We start from the raw sequence: 20,232 nt of genomic DNA on the forward strand, positions 1-20,232 counted from the left end.
AAGTGATGAGACTTACCAAACAAAAGCGCTGGCAGGTCGATAGACACACAAACAAACACAAACATACACACAAAATTCTAGCTTTCGCAACAAACGGTTGCTTCGTCAGGAAAGAGGGAAGGAGAGGGAAAGATGAAAGGAAGTGGGTTTTAAGGGAGAGGGTAAGGAGTCATTCCAATCCCGGGAGCGGAAAGACTTACCTTAGGGGGAAAAAAAGGACGGGTTACACTCACACACACACACATATCCATCCGCATATACACAGACACAAGCAGACATTTGTAAAGGCAAATGTTGATGGGCAGTTATTAATTAACCTTCTCTAACATAATCAAAACACATTTTCTCAAATTCTGCTACATGAACAGTTCTTTTGAGAACTTTGGAGACCTTTCTGTGGCATCAGCAATGCAGTATCTCATAAATTTCCATGGTGATAATATTTTTCCATTTTTGAATGATACCTGTTGTTAGATATTCTCTGCACATTTATTGTGCTTTCTTAGCACTACATTCTTCTACACCATGCATTAAATGCATATTTGCAATTATGACACTTGACTGATGACCATAGATGTTAAGTCCCATAGTGCTCAGAGCCATTTTATGCCACTTCTTCAGCAACTAGTGGTGTACTGTATACTGCAGTAAGTTACACAGAGCACTCATCATGGACAACTGTGTAATGCTTTTCATGGTAGCACCACCAATGTTGAAGAGCTAGGCAGTTATTTGTTGTGAAAAATAACAAGTTTACAGGCATGTATCTCAAACGCATTGTTAATTCAAGACCTCTTATCACCTGAAACATTAATTTCTGGCCCTTGGTTCTGTATCTCAAAATACTCAGTTTATGATCCTCTGCAATCTGTATACTTTTGATCCAAAACTTTTTGGACACCCAGTATACTCTGAAAACACTAAATGTCAAGCAGGCAGTGTTTTTTTAAACATTATGTTTGCTAAAAGTCCTTCATTTAAATTCACAGATAATGCTTGGGTGAAGAAAATGCACATACGTCAATGTGTAAACTGTTGTTATAGTCTGAATGATGAACAGTGGTTGGTTGTGCAGGCAAAGGCAATGAGGTGGTTCGCATTGTTATTGGTTGCAGCCAACAGTTGCGGAACATGCAGACATATGCTTCGCACTTGAAGAAAGTGTGTGTACTGCAAAATTATGTCTGTGGCTTGCTATTGGAGAATTTGTTGCTCACCACCACCACCAGTGTGGACAACTCACAACAAATTGAATAAAAATTCACTTAATAACTCATTACAATCACGTTTGATGCTTGCTGATTGGTTGTTGGAGATTGCGTGACATAGGAACACAGAAGAAGACTAGACTTGCTTCACATTGTTGGTGACTCCAACCATAGTCCTATTATACCTTTATATTTACTGTGTGATTGATACCTAATTGTGCTTCAGAATATTGATAGATTCCTCCATGAAAATTAGACCAGAGATAATAGGTGTGTGACAACAGCAGGGGCATGTTCAGCACCAGTACTGTTGCTTTCCACACAAGACAGTACACCAGAATAGGGCTGTGGAGGGCAATTTCATAAGTATGAACCCAGTTCACTACCCTGTTTGAACATAACCAACATGCTTTCTGCATATTGTACAAGCTAGGTGTATGGAGTGGCCACTCACCTTGGATTAACAAGTGGCAGATAGTCTGCCAGTAAATGTGGGCTCAGTTGGTTCTGTTAAGTTCGGGTCTGTTTGTCACCAGAAGGTCTAATATGTTATTGCCACGAGTTGGTTCTCTGTTTAACTGCTCAAGGTAGTTTTCAGATAAAGCACTTAAAAAACGTTCACTGGATTCTTTGTCCCTGCCACCCGTTATGAACGTTTGAGTCTCCCAGTCTATATCCGGCAAATTAAAATCTCCACCCAGAACTATAACCTGGTGGGGAAATCTACTCGAAATATTTTCTAAATTATCCTTCAGGTGCTCAGCCACAACAGCTGCTGAGCCAGAGGGCCTATAGAGACATCCAATTACCATGTCTGAGCCTGCTTTAACTGTGACCTTCACACAAATTATTTCACATTTCGGATCTCCGTCAATTTCCTTCAATGCTATTGCTATAAACACGCCTCCCCCTTCACTGTCCATCCTGTCTCTGCGGTATATATTCCAATCTGAGTTTAGGATTTCATTACTGTTTACGTCTGGTTTCAGCCAACTTTCTGTCCCTAGTACTATATGGGCGTTGTGACCGTTTATTAATGAGAGCAGTTCTGGGACCTTTCTATAGACACTCCTGCAGTTTACTATTAGCACATTAATATTGTTATTCCCTGTTGCATTTTGCCTACTCCTACCTTGCCGCGTCTCAGGAGGCATCTTGTCGGGCCTAGGGAGGGAATTCTCTAACCTAAACAACCCCCATGTGCACTCCACACATACTCTGCTACCCTTGTAGCTGCTTCCGGAGTGTAGTGCACGCCTGACCTATTCAGGGGGACCCTACATTTCTCCACCCGATAGCGGAGGTCGAGAAATTTGCACCCCACATCTCCGCATAATCGTCTGAGCCTCTGGTTTAAGCCTTCCACTCGGCTCCAAACCAGAGGACCGCGATCGGTTCTGGGACCGATACTACAAATAGTTAGCTCTGATTCCACCCCGCGAGCGAGGCTTTCCGCCTTCACCAATTCCGCCAACCGCCTGTACGAACTGAGGATGACCTCTGAACCCAGACGGCAGGAGTCATTGGTGCCGACATGAGCAACAATTTGCAGTCGGGTGCAGCCAGTGCTCTCTATCGCCGCCAGCAGGGCCTCCTGCACATCTCGGATGAGACCCCCCGGCAAGCAGACAGAGTGAACACTGGCCTTCTTCCCCAACCTTTCCGCTATTTTCCTAAGGGGCTCCAGATAGTCAGAAGAAGCAGAAGATAGACACTATCAACCAGGTTGAAATATAATACGCTCCCTGTGAGATACAGATTATTCATCACACTCTATTAGATATTATATAATAGCCAACATGACCCGCCAGGTTAGCCAAGAGCGCTAATGCGCTGCTTCCTGGACTTGGGTATGCTCGTTGGCCCCAGATCAAATCCGCCTGGTGGATTAACGATGAGGGTTGGTGTGCCGCCAGCCTGGATGTGGTTTTTAGGTGGTTTTCCACATCACAATAGGTGAATACCAGGCTGGTCCCCACGTCCCGCCTCACTTACACGACTCGCAGACTTTTAAAAATGTTTGCACTATTTCATGGCTTACACTAGATGCGGTACTCTAATTCCGTTCCAGGGGGTGTGGGATGGTGACAGGAGGGGCATCTGGCCACCCTCTGACACTAACATCGCCAAATCCATAGTAATAAGGCCGACCCCACATTGAAGTGAGACAAAGGCCCTAAGAAAATTATGATATAATATCCAACATTCCTGGATGGAATAATACATAAAATATGGGAAAGGCAACCACTCACCTATAGTGAACAGGACTGGTGCATAGACATAGTTAACAGAAAACAGTATTTACATTAGCATTCAAGTTCTTGATCTTTTTACAGCAAAAGTACATACATTCACAAACATAACCAGACAGACTCCCAGACACACACTCCTGCAGCTGCAACAAAACTGGTTATTGATTATTGAGAGCACTTTCATGGGCTGATGGCGGTGGAGAGGGTGTAGGGAAAGATGCACAGGGGTAACGGGATGAAGAGAGGTAGGTCTTTTGACAGATGACTCAGTGGCTGCACAACAAGAAGAAAGGAGTTCAGAGGGTAGAACATATAACAGATATAGAGCTAAGGAAATGGGGGAGGGAGTAAAGGAGAGGAAGATGGAGATAAGGCCAGGGGATTGCAAGAGGTCAGGATGTGGTGGAGAGACAGTTCCCACCTGCATAGTTCAGAGAAACTTGTCCTAGAAAACTTGGGCTTTTCTCTCCCCTCCCTGTCTCCCTCTCCACCTCCACCTTCCTCTCATCTCCCCCCTCCCCCTCACTATATTCTCTACCTTCTGAACTCATTCTGTCTTGTGGAGATGCTGAGCCACATACCAAAAGACCTGCCTCGCACTATTCTACTACTCACTCCTTGTCTTGTGCGTCCTTCCCTAGCCCTCCCCCTTCCATCAGCCCAAGCAACTGCTCTCAATAATTGATAATCAGTAATCAGTCTTGCCATGGACATTGTGTATCTGTGAATGTGTGTACTTTTACTTTAAGGATGGCAAGACTTCGAAAGCTAGTGTGAATACTGTTTTTCTATATCTATGCACCACACATCTGTCAACTATAGATGAGTGGTTGTCTTTCCCTTATTTTACACTACGTAATACTCAGTTTCATCTGCATATTACAAATTATTAAAAACAAGTTTTGAATGACAAGTACGCATTATTGTGTTTCAAACAGTGAAGAAGTCACAGTGATGAAATGGTGAGATGTTTCCTGTTTAGTGATAGCTTCACTGACAAGTAAACAGAAACCCAAAAAGAGTCCTTATCTATAAGTTCTGTTTTGTATGGCACCAAATTCCACATCATCCCTGACCACAAGGTATTGGTCCAAAGAGGAAATCATAGAAGAAAGTAAGTTTAGGGTTGACTGTGCCATTAAAAATTAGAAACAGTACAGATATTTGAATTTGCTTAAGACGGCGAAAGAAGTCAGTTGTACCTTTCCAAAGAAATCATAGCAGCATTCTTATCAAGAAGTTTGAGGAAACTGTGAAAAACCTAACTGCAGATAGCCAGAGGGGTATCTGAAGCTTGCTATTGCCAGGTAAAATCGGAATTGTTGCACACCTTTGTGGATTCCACTGTCACGACTGTCTATATTCCACAGGCAGGTAAAATGGCCCCCTCTTACATAAGGTTGTAAATGGCATCAGACACATTTGATTTGACATGTTCTCAGTACTGTGGAATAGGTTAGAATGAGTTAACAGAGACCTGTTCCTTGGTATACAACATACGGATAATTTATTTATCATCCCCCTTCTCCCATGTGCACAGATTCTGTTTTACCACAGATCCTCAGGAATGACCTTGATTATAGCCCTAGCCACACTGCAATGTGACTGAATGCCTCAGAATAATAACTGAAGTAAGCAACATGACAGATGGTGCTATACCTTCCTATCACTGCGGCCCACTGTGGCACGCCATGGGTTCACCAGCACACAGACCTTACATAGTTAGTACTGACTGTTGAGTGGCTTTTGAAGTTGGATACATTGCTGAAGTTTCACTTCATAAGCCAAATGGTGTCATCCACACTGTAGGCCTCTATCAGTGTATTGACAAATAATATGATTAATGGCTTTGCACGGTTTCACTGACAATGGGTTGCAGTTCACGTCGTGTCAGTTCTCAACGATAGCACCAACAGTGGCAGATATGAAGTGATGTAATCTTTCACACTTTCTTGGTTAAACAGATTATTTTGCAAGATTATGGATTTGGAGCTGAGCTAATGATATAATTATCTTTCTCCAGTATTTCATCAGCTTCTCTAATTGTCTTCATCAGATATTGCACATAGGTTTCATCACTTGCAGTTTGGACTCCTTTGAAACTGAGACTCATTACTGCATGCTGCCCTAGCAATCATTTCCTGGCGCTATCAAGGAAGGAAATCGTCTCACACACAGAAATTTAGGACCACCCAACAGGCTGTGGCAAATCACAACAAAATTACAAGTATGAAAAATGTCATAGGCAGTACCCATTACTACTCTGCTATGAGCAAAGAGAGAGCACATTAATATGTTTTCTGACATAAATGAAATAAAGTATGGGATTCAGCACTCAATGAAACTCGGTGCCTGCTAAGTCATATTTTTGGTGAAGGGTGCTGCTGTCTTACAACATTCTCCTCGTGTGTAACCTTTTTACAGTTTGGCATAACCCTTCTATTGGTTTTAAATTACTATTAGACTAATCTATACTTTTATGGTGCTGGGAAAGAATCACTATGGCTGTACAAAGTGTGCCCTGTTCACAGTTTGGTTGGAGTAGAACCAATAGGTTGCAATAGTTTTTCAGAGATGAGGAGGCTCGCACAGGATAGAGTAGCATGGGGAGCTGCATCCAATAAGTCTTTGGACTGAAGACCACAACAACAACAATCACAATCAGTAGTAAGTAGTATTATTGTTGATACAGTCTACAGTTTGTGTTTGTATGACCTGATTGTCTTTTTTAATGTAAATCTTGACTTGTTTCACATCCCTGAATTTTCTCCTTTTTGATGAGGTGAATGAATGACTGTACTGAATAACGGTATATATTACTATATTAGTTCAATCATCAAAATACTCATGTCTATGTCCTATATAATTTGTAAAAAATGCCGTTAACATAATTTATGATTTACTGTTTACATACTGTTTGATGGATTAAATGATGCATACCAGTACATGAATAAAACATTAGTAGTCTGTCAGAAAGTAAAGGACAAAAAATGGGAAGGCTCCCAGAAGAGCACAAGAAAACAAAATGAAACTTCTTGGGTTGATAGGATAGGTGATCTTATTTCACTGATTAAAAAATCAAGTCAGATTTACAAAGAACTTGGCAGTAAATGCCCTTTTTTCAGTAAAACGGTGCATCACTCTGGCTACGGTGCACGCACGGGTTTGGTTTGATTGGGTAGGTGTCATAAAGCCACTGTATACTCTCCTGAGGCAATCTGGCCCACAACTGCTGTAATTGGTTCTTGACATGCTGGGAACTGGCGCAGGGGTGGAATTGACATTAGAGCTGATTTCATACATTTTCTATGGGGGATAGCTGTGAGGATCTTGCTGGCCGCAGGAGTACCTCAACATCATGCACACAGTTCATAAAGACACTTGCCACATGTGGACGAGCACTGTCATATTGAAAAATGGGACCATGACACCATCAAACGAGGAGTAACACACAAGGTTGTAGGATGTCCATGATGTACTCTTGTGCCAACAGATTTACCTCAATCAGTACCAGCTGTGACCTGAAGTAATAGTCAATAGCTCCCAAATAACACCAGGAGTTACACTGCTGTGCATCTCCAAAACATTGGAAGAGAATAACCTCTCCCCAGGTCACCCTACACTTGCAAGATAGTGCAGAAATGCGGCAAACATTTTCCAAACATGAATTTTCTGTCCATATCAATGGTGTTGATTGAAGATTTCACACTCTGCATGATCTTTATCTAAATGGCCTTGAAAAAAAAGTCATAACATAAAACTAAAACTGAACTCTGTCCGAACAGGCCTCGGAAGGTACGCTACCGACCAGCTGTCGTGTCATCCTCAGCTCACAGGCGTCACTGGATGTGGATACGGAGGGGATGTGGACATGGAGGGGCATGTGGTCAGCACATGGCTCTCCTGACTGTACATTAGTTTACGAGACCAGACCCACTACTTCTCAATCAAGAAACTTCTCAGTTTGCCTCACAGCGGCTGAGTGCACCCCGCTTGCAAACAGCGCTTCGCAGACCAGATGGTCACCCATCCAAGGGTTAGCCCAGCCTGACAGTGCTAAACTTCGGTGATCTGATGGGAATTGGTGTTACCACTGCGGCAAGGCCATTGGCATAACGTAAAGCTCCCCTACATAATCACATGGAAATGTGTTGTGGCAAATGCAGGACAAATGACAAAAAATGTTATATCACCTGCTATGAAATATTCTGGTAACCTAAATGTTTAGTCAAAAACTGTTAGAATTAACAAAAGATCTCATCTACAAATAAGTGTTCCACAGTATTAAAACTACTGTACCATAATGTTTAGCATCTGGAAAATAAATTACTGCAGTCTGAATTAGTGAATCTTGAAGTACAATATTTTATGGTCTGATTGTATAACCATCACAAACTGGAGATGAATTTTGATCTTAGTTCAGAAAATTAATGTACCATACTCAAGAATTTTCAATGTTGTATAACACTAAATTTGAATCAGCTGAATGAAGTTCAGTGTTGATTTGTAAAACTATTGGTAGCAGTGCTACATTAGCTATCAACAAAATTATCACACTTGGAGTGCAGATAGTAATCACATATTACAGACATACTGTGTTATTGGAGGAAAAAGAGTGAAATAAACTTCACAAATTTCTTCCTGAAACTTCAAAGCTGAAAAACAAAGAAATAGTCATATATCTGTAAAAATAAACGAAAAGAAACAATATAATTCTCAGTGCATGGTGCTTCTAAACACAGAAAGCTGCCTACCACAGTAGCCTAGAACACTAAGAAAACAGCATGTGGTGTATTCAGTTGGTATGCTTTCAAAACATAGTGCTGTCGTAATTATCTTTATAACCAACTAGTGGCCTGCCCTGGCTTCGCATGAGTAGCACTAAGTACCTATAGTGAGACGACTTGTAGTGTAACTGCCTTTCTCGGGATGAATGCTGCCAAAAAAAGTTAATTCAAAGTAAATATCTTAACAAAATATTAATTTTGTCAGTGGTAGTTGAAATAAGTGTTCTTAAAGGTGGGTGGGTGTAACTCAGTTTGTTCAAGATAATAAATGTTGTCCAGGACTTATCTTAATTCCAGTGATTTACTGCAGATGACTCCTGCTGTCTGTTTCTCGAATCAAGATGGGCCAAAGAAACCATGATTTTCAAAAGATGTGAAAAATCAGTTATTGCTCCAGGCATACAATTCATTACATCACACAGTGCTGCTCAAGATCTTACATTCTACTGGACCTCCCACATAATTTCTTAGAGATCTTATATACTCCTCCTAAAACTAATGTATTGTTGTGTATCATAAATTTCCTAATTACAATTACAGAAGTTGCTGATGATTACAAGAAATGTCACCATCTGGTGGTTACAATTGAAACATAGAGTAAGATACAAAGATGATTACAGATCTCTCATTCTATTGGAAAAATAAGTGAAATGATACAAATAAACAATGCTGATTACATTTTTGTTAATTACACTGAAACTTCATTCGCCCAAATATTCCTACCATGTTTCCTGTTTCAAATATGAGTACATTATTTTTTAGTATGAACAGATTTTCAACGTATAATACAGCACGCCAAATAAAGACTTTGTTTACATTGTTCATCTGATTTCATTTTATGCATTACAAAAAATATGAGGTAATTAGATGTTGTTATGTTAAGCAGTAGCATTGTAAGCTAACAGTATGATAAACAGAGTTTTTACAGGTTTAAAACATCATATTTACATGTATTTGGCATACCTTTTGTTACTTGATTGTTTGTAAATGAAAAACCAAAATTGCAACTTAACGATTGACCATACATGCTCCTACCAATGGATGGAAGTAATATTAGTGAGTACTTTGGCATGAAGTTGTTGAAAATTACGTTATAGGGTTCAAAAGGTGAAATTACTTATATAAGGCCTACATAATGACATAACAGTTAATCATGCACTCCAAATTAGCTTTGCCGTCATAAGAAAAATGAGTTGTTATGTTTCTGACTTGTCTGGCATAGTGAAAATACATTATATGCAAAGCCCTTTCTTGTGAAACAGTCTATCTGTTACTGAAAATCATATCAAAACACCTAAAATAGTTCCTGAGATTACCCTTCGCTGTACAGAAAAACACAGTGGGGGGACTTTAATTTATAATCTGTACAGATACAAAAGAAGAAGATTTGCATAGATTCTGGTAATAATAATTACATGTGGCTTCATGACCTGGTGCTAGTATTTCAACTAGATGCCATTTCAGCTACTTGCGTGTCCCTAAACTGCCCCAGTTATCCACCTAGGGAAAGGGCACCTGCAGTTTAATATGGAATCAGAACCAAGCATTGTTTCTGGTGAATCTCCACATCACTTAGAGATGAATTCTAGGTTAACGGCAGACAGAAAAATCCCTTCTATGGCTTTGATTCAATCCTGCGACCTTTTGGTTTCCAGGCATGCACATAACTGCTAGACCACCAGCTAGACATAGACTGGTCAAGCTTCACTGCTTTCTGGGATTGCTGCAGCTGTTTACTTAACTACTGTTCCTGCCAGATACCACCTCATCTGTAGCTGATCAGCTCATAGTTCTCATCATTACTAAGAGATTATGCTCCATATGTCTACTGAATATGGATGAGATAAGAATACATACATTGCACACTTTCCATTACCATAATTATAAATTATATACACAAACATTCCTCATGACTCAGTCTATCTATTACTGAAAATGGTATTAGTGTCCCTACAGTAGTTCATGAGATTAGACTGAACATACAGACAGAAAATACAGAGCAGGAATTTATAATATGTATAGAGATCATAAAGAATTTTTCGTTCAGCAACTAATTATTCATGGGCACCTGGCATTAACAGTTAGGTGGTTGATTTGCCTGTGAACACAAACAGCGGGTGACAATGGCAAGAAATTATTGATACAGAGGTTAGCAGAGGTACACTTTTTCATTTTTTGTTTATGTAGTAGTAGTAGCAGTAGCAGCTTTATTCATCTATAGATCTCTTTTTACAAGGATATAAGACATGTCAAAGTATTTACAAGTTTAAACCAATTTAAAATAAGTTAATTCATATACACATACATTTACAGACTTGTAGTTAGATTTACTCCTGGTATACAATACTTCCTTTACAAATAACTTATTAAATAATGTAATGCCACACTGTTTACTCATATCTCACTGCAAACACTATACACACATTGTTTCATAACACTTCACTCACTACACACATAAACACACACACTCTTTTTGGTGATCTCTGTGTAGAGCTGTCATTAATGCAAAGCTTGGTTTGCTCACCTCAGTGATATACTGCTCATGGTTCTTTTGGTGGTGCTGTTCCCTTACCTTCCACAGACCTTTGAATGGTATGACCCATCCAGGTACTGGGAGACTTGCAGTTTAATGTGAGACTGACCTGGAATGGAACATCATATCTCTGATACCACAGTTGGCATGTAACCATTTATGCACCAAGAAACAACATCTGGTAATAATTAACCGAAAATGGAGACTTTCCTAACTGACTTATGTGTTCTTAATATTTTTATTTGTCAATGAGCCTGCAGTTGTCATAGCAATTCAAGCACATGTTCAGTCACTAAAAATTTAATGGGAATTGTGTAGTTACTGCTACTGAAGCCTAGAAAGCATTTTTGTAAGATATGTTCAGTCATTATTGATTACTGTTGAACGGCATATACAGGGTGGTTGTATAAAGCCTGAAAATCTTGTTAGAGTAGGTTGTGCTGGGAAATGACTGTTAAGAAAAAAAATGATATGTTGTGTCATTTCCAAATTAATTATTATCAAAGTTAGCCAGTGGGGCTGTTGCATGTGCAAATTCAAGTGGCCTGCCAGATATATTCTTTGTTTTGTTTCCTAAAAACAAATGAGAGCAATCCAGAAAGTGGACATGGGATGGTAGTAAGGACTGAACCTGAGGCAAAGGCTCAGCAGTCTTGTATGCTACCATCTTTGCTATGAGAACAACTGACACTAATTGTATCAGTCGGGCCACTTGAATTTGCACGTGCAACAACCTGATTTGTTAACTGCAATGTTAATTAACTCTGACACAGCACAATGTATTGAATTTTTTTCTTAACAATTATTTCTCAGCACATCCTACCCTGTAACACCCTTACAAGCTTTTCAGACTTTCTCACCATTGTGTGTATAACAGTTCAATTCAAGTAGTCTGAATTTTCCTTTCTTCCACTATCTATAAAATATCCTTAAACATTCTCACATTAATTATGACTCAACTAAAATTGTCTGCAAGCATTACTTACATTGATGATATGCTCCTTAACCTCTCTGTATATACTGTAGTGTGAGAGCATTAACAAAAATTTCCTTATAGCTACATCCTTTTAAATTTGTATTTGTGCAGAATGAAAGCTGTAGTGTCACTAGGTTGTGAACTGATGACTGTAATTTAACCTGACTTGACTAGCAAAATGTTCCTAGTTGAAGGTGATTTTAGTGCAGGGTGAGATAATCTGAGATTAAAGTTTACGCAACACAGATTTTCGAGTTGAGCTTGATTTGAGTTCTTTTTTGTACTAATCTAAGATCAAATGCTTTACACAATCAACCCTACGTGTTGTCCTTGTATGTAGTTGATTTGGTACATTTTAATATCTTGGTTATAACACTTAATAGGTCTCCCCACAGGGAATGGAAAATTTTCATATCATATTTCCAAAGGCCACTTAATGAAATAAAATGTGATAGGAAGAAAGTGGTAATCTGAGGAGATGTAGACTTCTTGAAACATTTAGTCAATAATTTTGGGTTTATATTGAGTGTCAGCTCTTACTAGAATTTCTGCTGAAAGTAAATTTGCAGTTGAGAAAATTTTTATTTAACTGCAACAGCCAAAGTAATGAATATTGCTTATGAAGATTAAAATAGTTATAAATAAATATTTGATAATATAGAATATTATAACTCTCAGTAGGAAGAAAATAAAGCCCTCACTGACTAAACAAAGTAAAACTACAGTAGAATTTAGAAATTACATGAAAAAATAAAACCAAATATTTAACAAGATGGTGAGTGTAGCCAAAATATGTAATAATGATAATATAATATGGACAGATAAAATTTTCAAACTTTTGGAGCTTGTGGCTCCTTCTTCTGGCTGAAGGGTTGAAGGGAAAGGAAGGGAACTGAATGAAAATGACTGGTGAGGTTTTGGATATGCAAAGAGTTATGGTAAAGTTGCCCAGAACTCTGGATGGGATGAAAATGTAAGACTAAGTGAGTAGATTTTTTTATCCATTCCTATTGTAGTATATTTTTGAACACTGATTATTTTAAATGATGATAATAACTACATTTCAAACTCAAAAATAAAACAAAAGCTGTACAAAAGGTTACTAAGTTGCAAACTGGCACAGAAAGTATATCATCAGAAATATGTATCTAATAATAGAAAATAATGGACTCTCTGATGTAGCTGATACATTTAATGAGGTGTGACTTTTCAGGCTCTCCTGGTGAATCTGTTGCAAATGTGGTTGCCGGGTATGCAAGTTCCACTTTATTTCAACAGAACAACTGACATCAACAGCTACAATAATTATAACTGGGACATATCCTGGTTGGCTAAAATATGCAGATGTTAAGCCTCTATTCAAGAAAGGGGATAAAGAGATACCATCAACCTACAGACCAATTTCACTTTTGCCAGCATTCTCAAAAATTTTAGAAAAAGTAATGTACAGGCAGCTTCTCATCCATCCAAAATGATTAGTGAGAGAAAAGTTTGAAGTTCTTGTGTCACAACATTTCATGCTTCACAAAAGTAGCCAATTAATGCTCGACAACACGTAAATTGTATGTTTAAGTTTCCAAAAATACTATATTTCTATTTTGTGTTTTTCAAAATTTTAGTTTTAATATTCAATCAAAATGGTACAAAAATCAGTTTCCATTATTGTTGACAATGGCGAAAACGCAATGAGCCAAGATGGCATGCAATTGCAGATAGAACATCTGAAGTACCAGCGCCATGTCTTCCACACTTAGATGTATTAAGTAGATCAGAGATGAACATAACCAAAGTAACAAATGCTCGTGAGCTTTCACAGAGTTTTAACTTTGATGTTACGCTGATGACAATAGATGAAACTACATCATGTATGTCCGCGAGCAACATTCTGCTCACACAGGAAAACATGGAAAGCGAAGATAACATGATTTTAGACGACACTTTACCATCACTCATCATACAAAATCCAAATGCCAATTTACAAAGTACAGTTATTAACAACCAAAGTACATTAGATGGCAACCAAAATGATGCACTTGCTGCGGTACTTCAAAAACTCGATAGTGTGAACCCCAGTTACACCAATTTGCATGCACACATAAAAAATACAAACACCAATTTGCGAACGGACATAAATGCAAAATTTGACATTTTGTCGCAAAGCCTTATCATAGTCACACAAGACATAAACAACATAAAACAAAAGTAGAAACAATTTTTAAAAGATTTTCAGGATACAGTCTCACAACAGATCAGTGACTTGACAAGGAATTTTCATGAAGAAATGAATGTAAAATTTAAAGACATGGAAAAACAGCTAAAGCAAGATGTACTTTTTGAAGTAAACAATGGTATTACGGAAATAAAATTGAAATTAGACACTCTTAATGAGCAGAATGATACAGTAGAGCAGCAAGTAAAAGTGATTAAAGACACACACAGACAAACACAATTAACTTCCACAGTAAAGAACATAGTTACCATAGTGAACAAACTGCATAAGGATTATGAAAGTATACCAGTAGCTATTGACGAACTCACTTGAAAAGTAGCATCACTTGAAACTGAATCAGTCCGTGCCAAAAAGGAAAGAGACAAAATCAGTGAAAATTTATCTGATGTAATTTCACAAGCTGAAGCAGGTACTTTGGACAAAACCAGTACCGCAGCGGAGAAAGTAGTGGAGGAATGTAGATTAATCAATGATGTAGTTGAAAAACTGTTTCAGCAAAAGTAAAATGACATTATCGACAAAGTGAACACCAATTTGCAAGCTACGGAGCACAGGATACGCAACAACTTACGTGAAAGTGTTACAGAGACACAAGTTGAACACATAAACAAAGAGCCAGCCACAGAAAACCAAAGTAATGTATGCACACAGGTCATTGCAAACCCTACAAACAATGCCAGTAGTAATGACAGACTGCAGAGTGTAAGTTTACATGGCACAACACCAGAACCAGTACCTACAAGGAATGTAAATAATTATGACATCTATGTAAACACAGCCCAAAATGCAAACAGCTTGTCCACTATATTTGCTGAGGAAGGTCTATTAAGACACCGTCAATTCCCAATGTTTATGAGTGAAGGTAAGAGGATGAACCCTTTAGTATTTATTAGTGGTTTTCAACATGTGTTTCCTACGATAAGATACTTTATTGTCACATAACATGTTTTTATACAATCATTCGATTGAGAACATTGGTGACTCATCAGTCTTTAACCTAAGTTGTTACAGTATTTTATATACTACAGGAAATACGTCATACATACATTGCTTATTATAATAAAAATACAACATTATATTTTAAATCTTTTCGTAACTCATTGAATCATTACTATTGCCTTCACACACCTATATGAAGTATGGATGTACTGAACGGGATACAAACCGCCCTATAATTCTATATATAATCATGAACGTGTATACTTTGTATCTATATGGCTTCGAAAGTATACCATTTGTACTTGCATCTTTACTCCCTATTCCTATTTATAAATTCTTCTAAACTATAACATTGCTTTTTATTCATTAAGAAATTCTTCTAGACTAAAATAACATTTGCTTTTTAGGTATGTGCCAATGGTCTCCAATGTGGATTCCCCAAATATTGACCTTATCTTATTTCTGATCTTCAGAGCCATGTAATATGGAGTATTTTCATATACTGTGAGTCGGTGACAAGGTAGCATGTATTTCAATTTATGTCTAGTTTCATAGGCATGTGTGAATGTATTTCCTTCAAACAGATGTGAGTTTTTCTGTTCAAAGAGAAGTATTTCATATATGAAGATGGAAGGGATTGTCATGAAGTCCAGTTTTGAATAGTGGTTTGCATGAATGTCTACTATTGGTTCCTGTCATTGCTCTGATTATTATTATTATTATTATTATTTATTTTTTTTTTAAAAAAAAGATTCGAAGGAGGTTTGTCTTTACAGCACCCCAAAATATTATTCCGTATCTTATAATTGTTATGAAATACGCATGGTATTCAATTTTCTTCACTGTTAAATCCGTTACTTTGTGTAGTACCCTCATTGCATAAACTAAACTATTTAATCTCTTCAGTAAACTGTCCATATGATCGGTCCATTGCAAGTTTTTATTTAAAGTTATCCCAAGAAATTTTACAGAATCAACTGTGGTCAGTTCTTTACCTGAATATTCTATTTGTGATATACATTCAGTAGTTTGTTTGGTCCTGAAGTGTATGATTTGGGTATTTTCAAGATTTAATTTCATAGCATTATTTTTTATCCATTGTTCAAGTTCTTGTAGAGTTTGTTTCGTGGTCCTTACTAATTTGTCAGTGTTTTTGCAGCAGACTACAGCAGTTGAGTCATCTGCGTAAAGTATTGTATCTGTATTTACTTTGCTAGGCATGTCATTTATGTAATATAAGAACAGAAGTGGTCCTAATATCAAGCCCTGGGGCACACCTGCTTGAATTTCTTTCCAGCTAGAGCAAGTTTTCTCTCCCTTTTGATGTATCACCACCCTTTGGTATCTGTTTTTGAGATAAGATGAAAACCATCTTATAGATTTTCCATGGAAATTGGATGGAAGCACAAAAGATCAGGTTTGTTGTTGGGTACACGCAAGGTGATGCACTTTTGTGGGCAACCAAGGTAGGTGAGTGTTGTGCCACATATTTACAATTTGAACGGGCATTTCTTGACAAATACTGGTCAGAAGCCATATAGAGGTTTTTAACACCGCCCCTTTTAATAGCAAATATGGTAGCTTGTGAGGGTATTTTGAGAAGTATCTCAACAAAACACGTTATTGGATGAATCCTATTTCTCATGTTGATGTTTTAAAAATTTAAAAAGTCATTTGCCATCACGCATTCATGAAAAATTAGTTACTACACCTGAGCATGACAGAATATTTTCTATCCATTTTAGACTCAAACCACCTAATATATGAGGAGAGAGTACTAACAAATAGAGCATCAGACAGCCAAACACCACAATAACATAACTCGAATAGTCAACACAAAAAGCCAGATGCGAACATACAGCAAAGTTGGCACGCGCAACCGTAAGGATACATTAAATGTGGTAATGGATACGGGAATGGAAATGGCAAGAACAAAAGATTTAAACAAAACTTTCTGTATAATGGGAACGGTTACCATCTGCAAACTAATTTCAATCCCTTCTCTCAAAATTATGCACCGCATGTAAATAAAACATGTAAATAAAAACAGTCAGCCACACCAATGACCGGCGCATAGCAACAACAATAACATGCCACACACCATAATGCAACCAAGCTTTGTGCAACAAAATCACAATATGGCAACATTTCACAACAGCCATATGCACACATGAGAAAGTATGTCGCGAGCTGGTAATGATACAAACTGGAGAAACAGTCACACAGTACCACTGACAGAAATTGTTCTGTGCACAGAAGTAGATCAGACTACACCACAGGAAAACCCGCATTGGTCTTAGTTGAGCCCCATACTAGAACCCTTATGAGCGATGCGGGCAAATCAGATTTTCAAACATGTTTCATACGATTCGATGAGCAAGGAGACATAAAACGTGATCTATACCAACATGAAACAGAATTGATGAAAAATACACCAGAAGAACAAGTGCAAGCAGTAAGCAGGTAAGTAATGTCATAGTTTTATAAGTAAAAAAAAATTGTATTATGTGTATTTTTGAATGGAATATGTATAGACGTAAGTAATTTTATTGTTTTGTAGGCAAAAAACACAGCTTCACGGAAAGCTAAATGCAAACTGGAGCAGTGTATGAGTCAACTGCGCACTCAACAATGCAGTACTAGGGAAGAGACATTCACCTCGCGCAAGTGCAACAGGCTAAATCATGGCACAACCAAATAGAAATTCGAAGCTGCACAAGTATCAAACTCAATTTCAAAATAAATAATAACACGTAACAACTATATTTACTATCAGGGAATGGAAGAATATAATATATCGACACGCGAAGTTGCATCAACACTAAGATTATACATTGTAATTAGGATTAAAACAAATCCTAATGATGAAACATACGGGACATGTTAGCTAACAAAAGATAAGATACCGTACGAGACATCAAAGTAACTTTCTTTGCAGGAAAAATGAATAAAAATAATAAATATGCAAGTGAATAAATATATAAACAAATAAGAATGAAATGTGAAAAACGTCTGCAAACGAATGTGATGACTGAGTATATGAGTGGCCTGTGAGCTTCAAAACACAATTAGTTTTTAAGTTAGTTATAAGTTTTTCTTTTATATATTGCAGTGGACAGTGCATCGACACAGTGCAGAAGAAGGGAGATACGACGGGTGTTATAGGTACCAAATGAAAAAACGGGCCACACCTCAAGGAAATGATTTAGTTATTAGCATGTCTATGTGTATGTCTTGGCCATCAAGCAAAGGGACAATTAGAATATTCATCTTCACACTGCAACTACAAAACATTTACCCATAATCACTGACTATGAAGTGCACATAAACAAGGAGGCATGCAACCTCAAATAAAACTAATCAATTCCAATCGCGTCACATGTGAATGTAAATGATGGCATTTCCACGTAATTGTAAAGAGAGAAGCATAAGGTAGTGCAATATCTTCTACAATATGAACACAAGGCTACACGTAAACAAATATAAGCAACGCTATGGTATATAGTGCATGAGTCATTAATAAGTTTCGGTTCCATGAAAAAGGAGTTCCTTGATAAGTGATTTAAGAAATGACGAACAGCATTTCTCTAGTAATCCATAAACCCATAGAATAGTATTCCTTATTCCCTGGCTAACACAGGAGGCGGTGCCAAAGTGTAGTTAAGCCAGCAACGTGTAATGTAGAATCCTGATGCATTTTTTTCTATTTCTCCCTAGGAAAATATTAAACTCTCATAACTAATGTATGCGTGACTGCAAAATAAAATGTGGATGCACTAAATGCATATATAGTAACACAATGTAATGAAATAGAAATAAGTTATATGTATTTATGAACAAAAGATTTTTTTTGAGTTAACAAACAAACTATATCAAGCAGTAAATGTAACTGAAAAAGGAATTTTGTAATGTTTTAGTATTTAAGAATTTTCTACATTTAATACAAATAATGGGTGGAATGTCAGCCTTAGATGTAAGCCACTGTAATATGCATTGTTATGTCAAAATGTTTATGTGAATTTTAAGTGTATATCGAGCCATCTGGAAAAGATGAACTTGAAAAACTAACAAAACCTCAAAGATTAAAATGATTCTCATGACAAAGTGAATGACAAAATATGTAGTGGTATCCAAATGCATGTGCAATAATGCAATGAAACAATTTTGGTAATGTTATGCTACACAATGTCTGATATATTAACCAGCAAACTACAATTATGCAAGCATCACTTACCTCGATGTCGGGTGTTGATGTGCAGTATTCACCCCACTGAAAATGTGGATACGATGGAGAAAGTTTCTTCCCAGGCAATATCAAAGGTGAATTATCTGCCACAGCATTGGTTCTTGAAGAGTAAATGCACATGCACCACTCTCACAATAGAAAACAATGCCACAGCAAAATTATTCAACAGACAATATGACATTCAGTGTGAAAATGACATTAAAAGTGCGAGTGGAAGCACAAACAACCGTACACAATAATGCGTGGAGCATTAACGGCTCTTTCACAGACAACAAATATATTTTGTGCACATGCACATAGAGACTGACAATGTTGCCAAAAGGACAAGTGTCCGCTCTTGCAGCACTCTCATGTAAATACTTAATGAATTATCATTACGTATGTAAGAAACATATTTCCTGTAACATAAGGTGTAAGCAAGACAAGCTGACATCTCCAACCCAATATCAAAAGAAAAATACGCCGACAAATAAAGGTCATTGTACCCCTTTTACCAAAATTTAAAGCTGTACAAATGTATTCAAACCACCGTGCGCCTCCATTGCATGTCACCGCACAGTGTGGGGGCAATTGTATAGATACATAAGGAAAAGCCCCAACACACTACAACAAAAATGAAAAACCAATGATAATAAATACTAGCGCGACTGCTATAAGCATCAGAAAAAGTGTAATTTGCTACGCTGAAAGTTGAATGACAAATGATGGAAATTTCATTCAATTTTTTTGTCAATTATTTAATAGACTCTGTCTTTAGTCCTCATAGGGAGAAGACGTATTCTTGTGAGAAGTCTGTAGTAGACATTGTATTATCTGTATAATAGTTTTTATGAAAATATGAAGCATGAGGATTCTTATTAGTGCAAAACCACGTAAGTTTTCATTTCCTTTCATGCATTATGCTAATGTCATGCCACTGTAGCTGCCTGCATCTGAAGAGGAAATCCAATAAAAATCAGCATTGCATTCATGGTCAAAAATGAGAAGTACTTATGGCAGAAGAACATATTAAAAACAAAGATTCCATCACTTACCAAACGGGAAAGCGCTGGTAGATAGGC

The 20,232-nt window shown here is 37.6% G+C and overlaps 1 protein-coding gene across 2 annotated transcripts in view; it reads left to right on the top strand.

Annotated features, from left to right (window-relative positions):
- Positions 1 to 7,719, top strand: part of LOC126253560 (uncharacterized) — a 107,599-nt gene extending 99,880 nt beyond the window's left edge. For both annotated transcript variants that reach the window (XM_049954970.1, XM_049954969.1), the window contains exon 4: positions 7,246 to 7,719. In XM_049954970.1, the coding sequence (XP_049810927.1) occupies positions 7,246 to 7,530 (285 nt within the window). In that variant the 3' untranslated portion in view covers positions 7,531 to 7,719. The remainder of the gene's footprint in view (positions 1 to 7,245) is intronic.
- The last annotated feature ends 12,513 nt before the right edge of the window (positions 7,720 to 20,232 follow it).

Source organism: Schistocerca nitens, chromosome 4 (assembly GCF_023898315.1).
Source record: "Schistocerca nitens isolate TAMUIC-IGC-003100 chromosome 4, iqSchNite1.1, whole genome shotgun sequence".
Lineage (NCBI taxonomy): Eukaryota > Metazoa > Arthropoda > Insecta > Orthoptera > Acrididae > Schistocerca > Schistocerca nitens.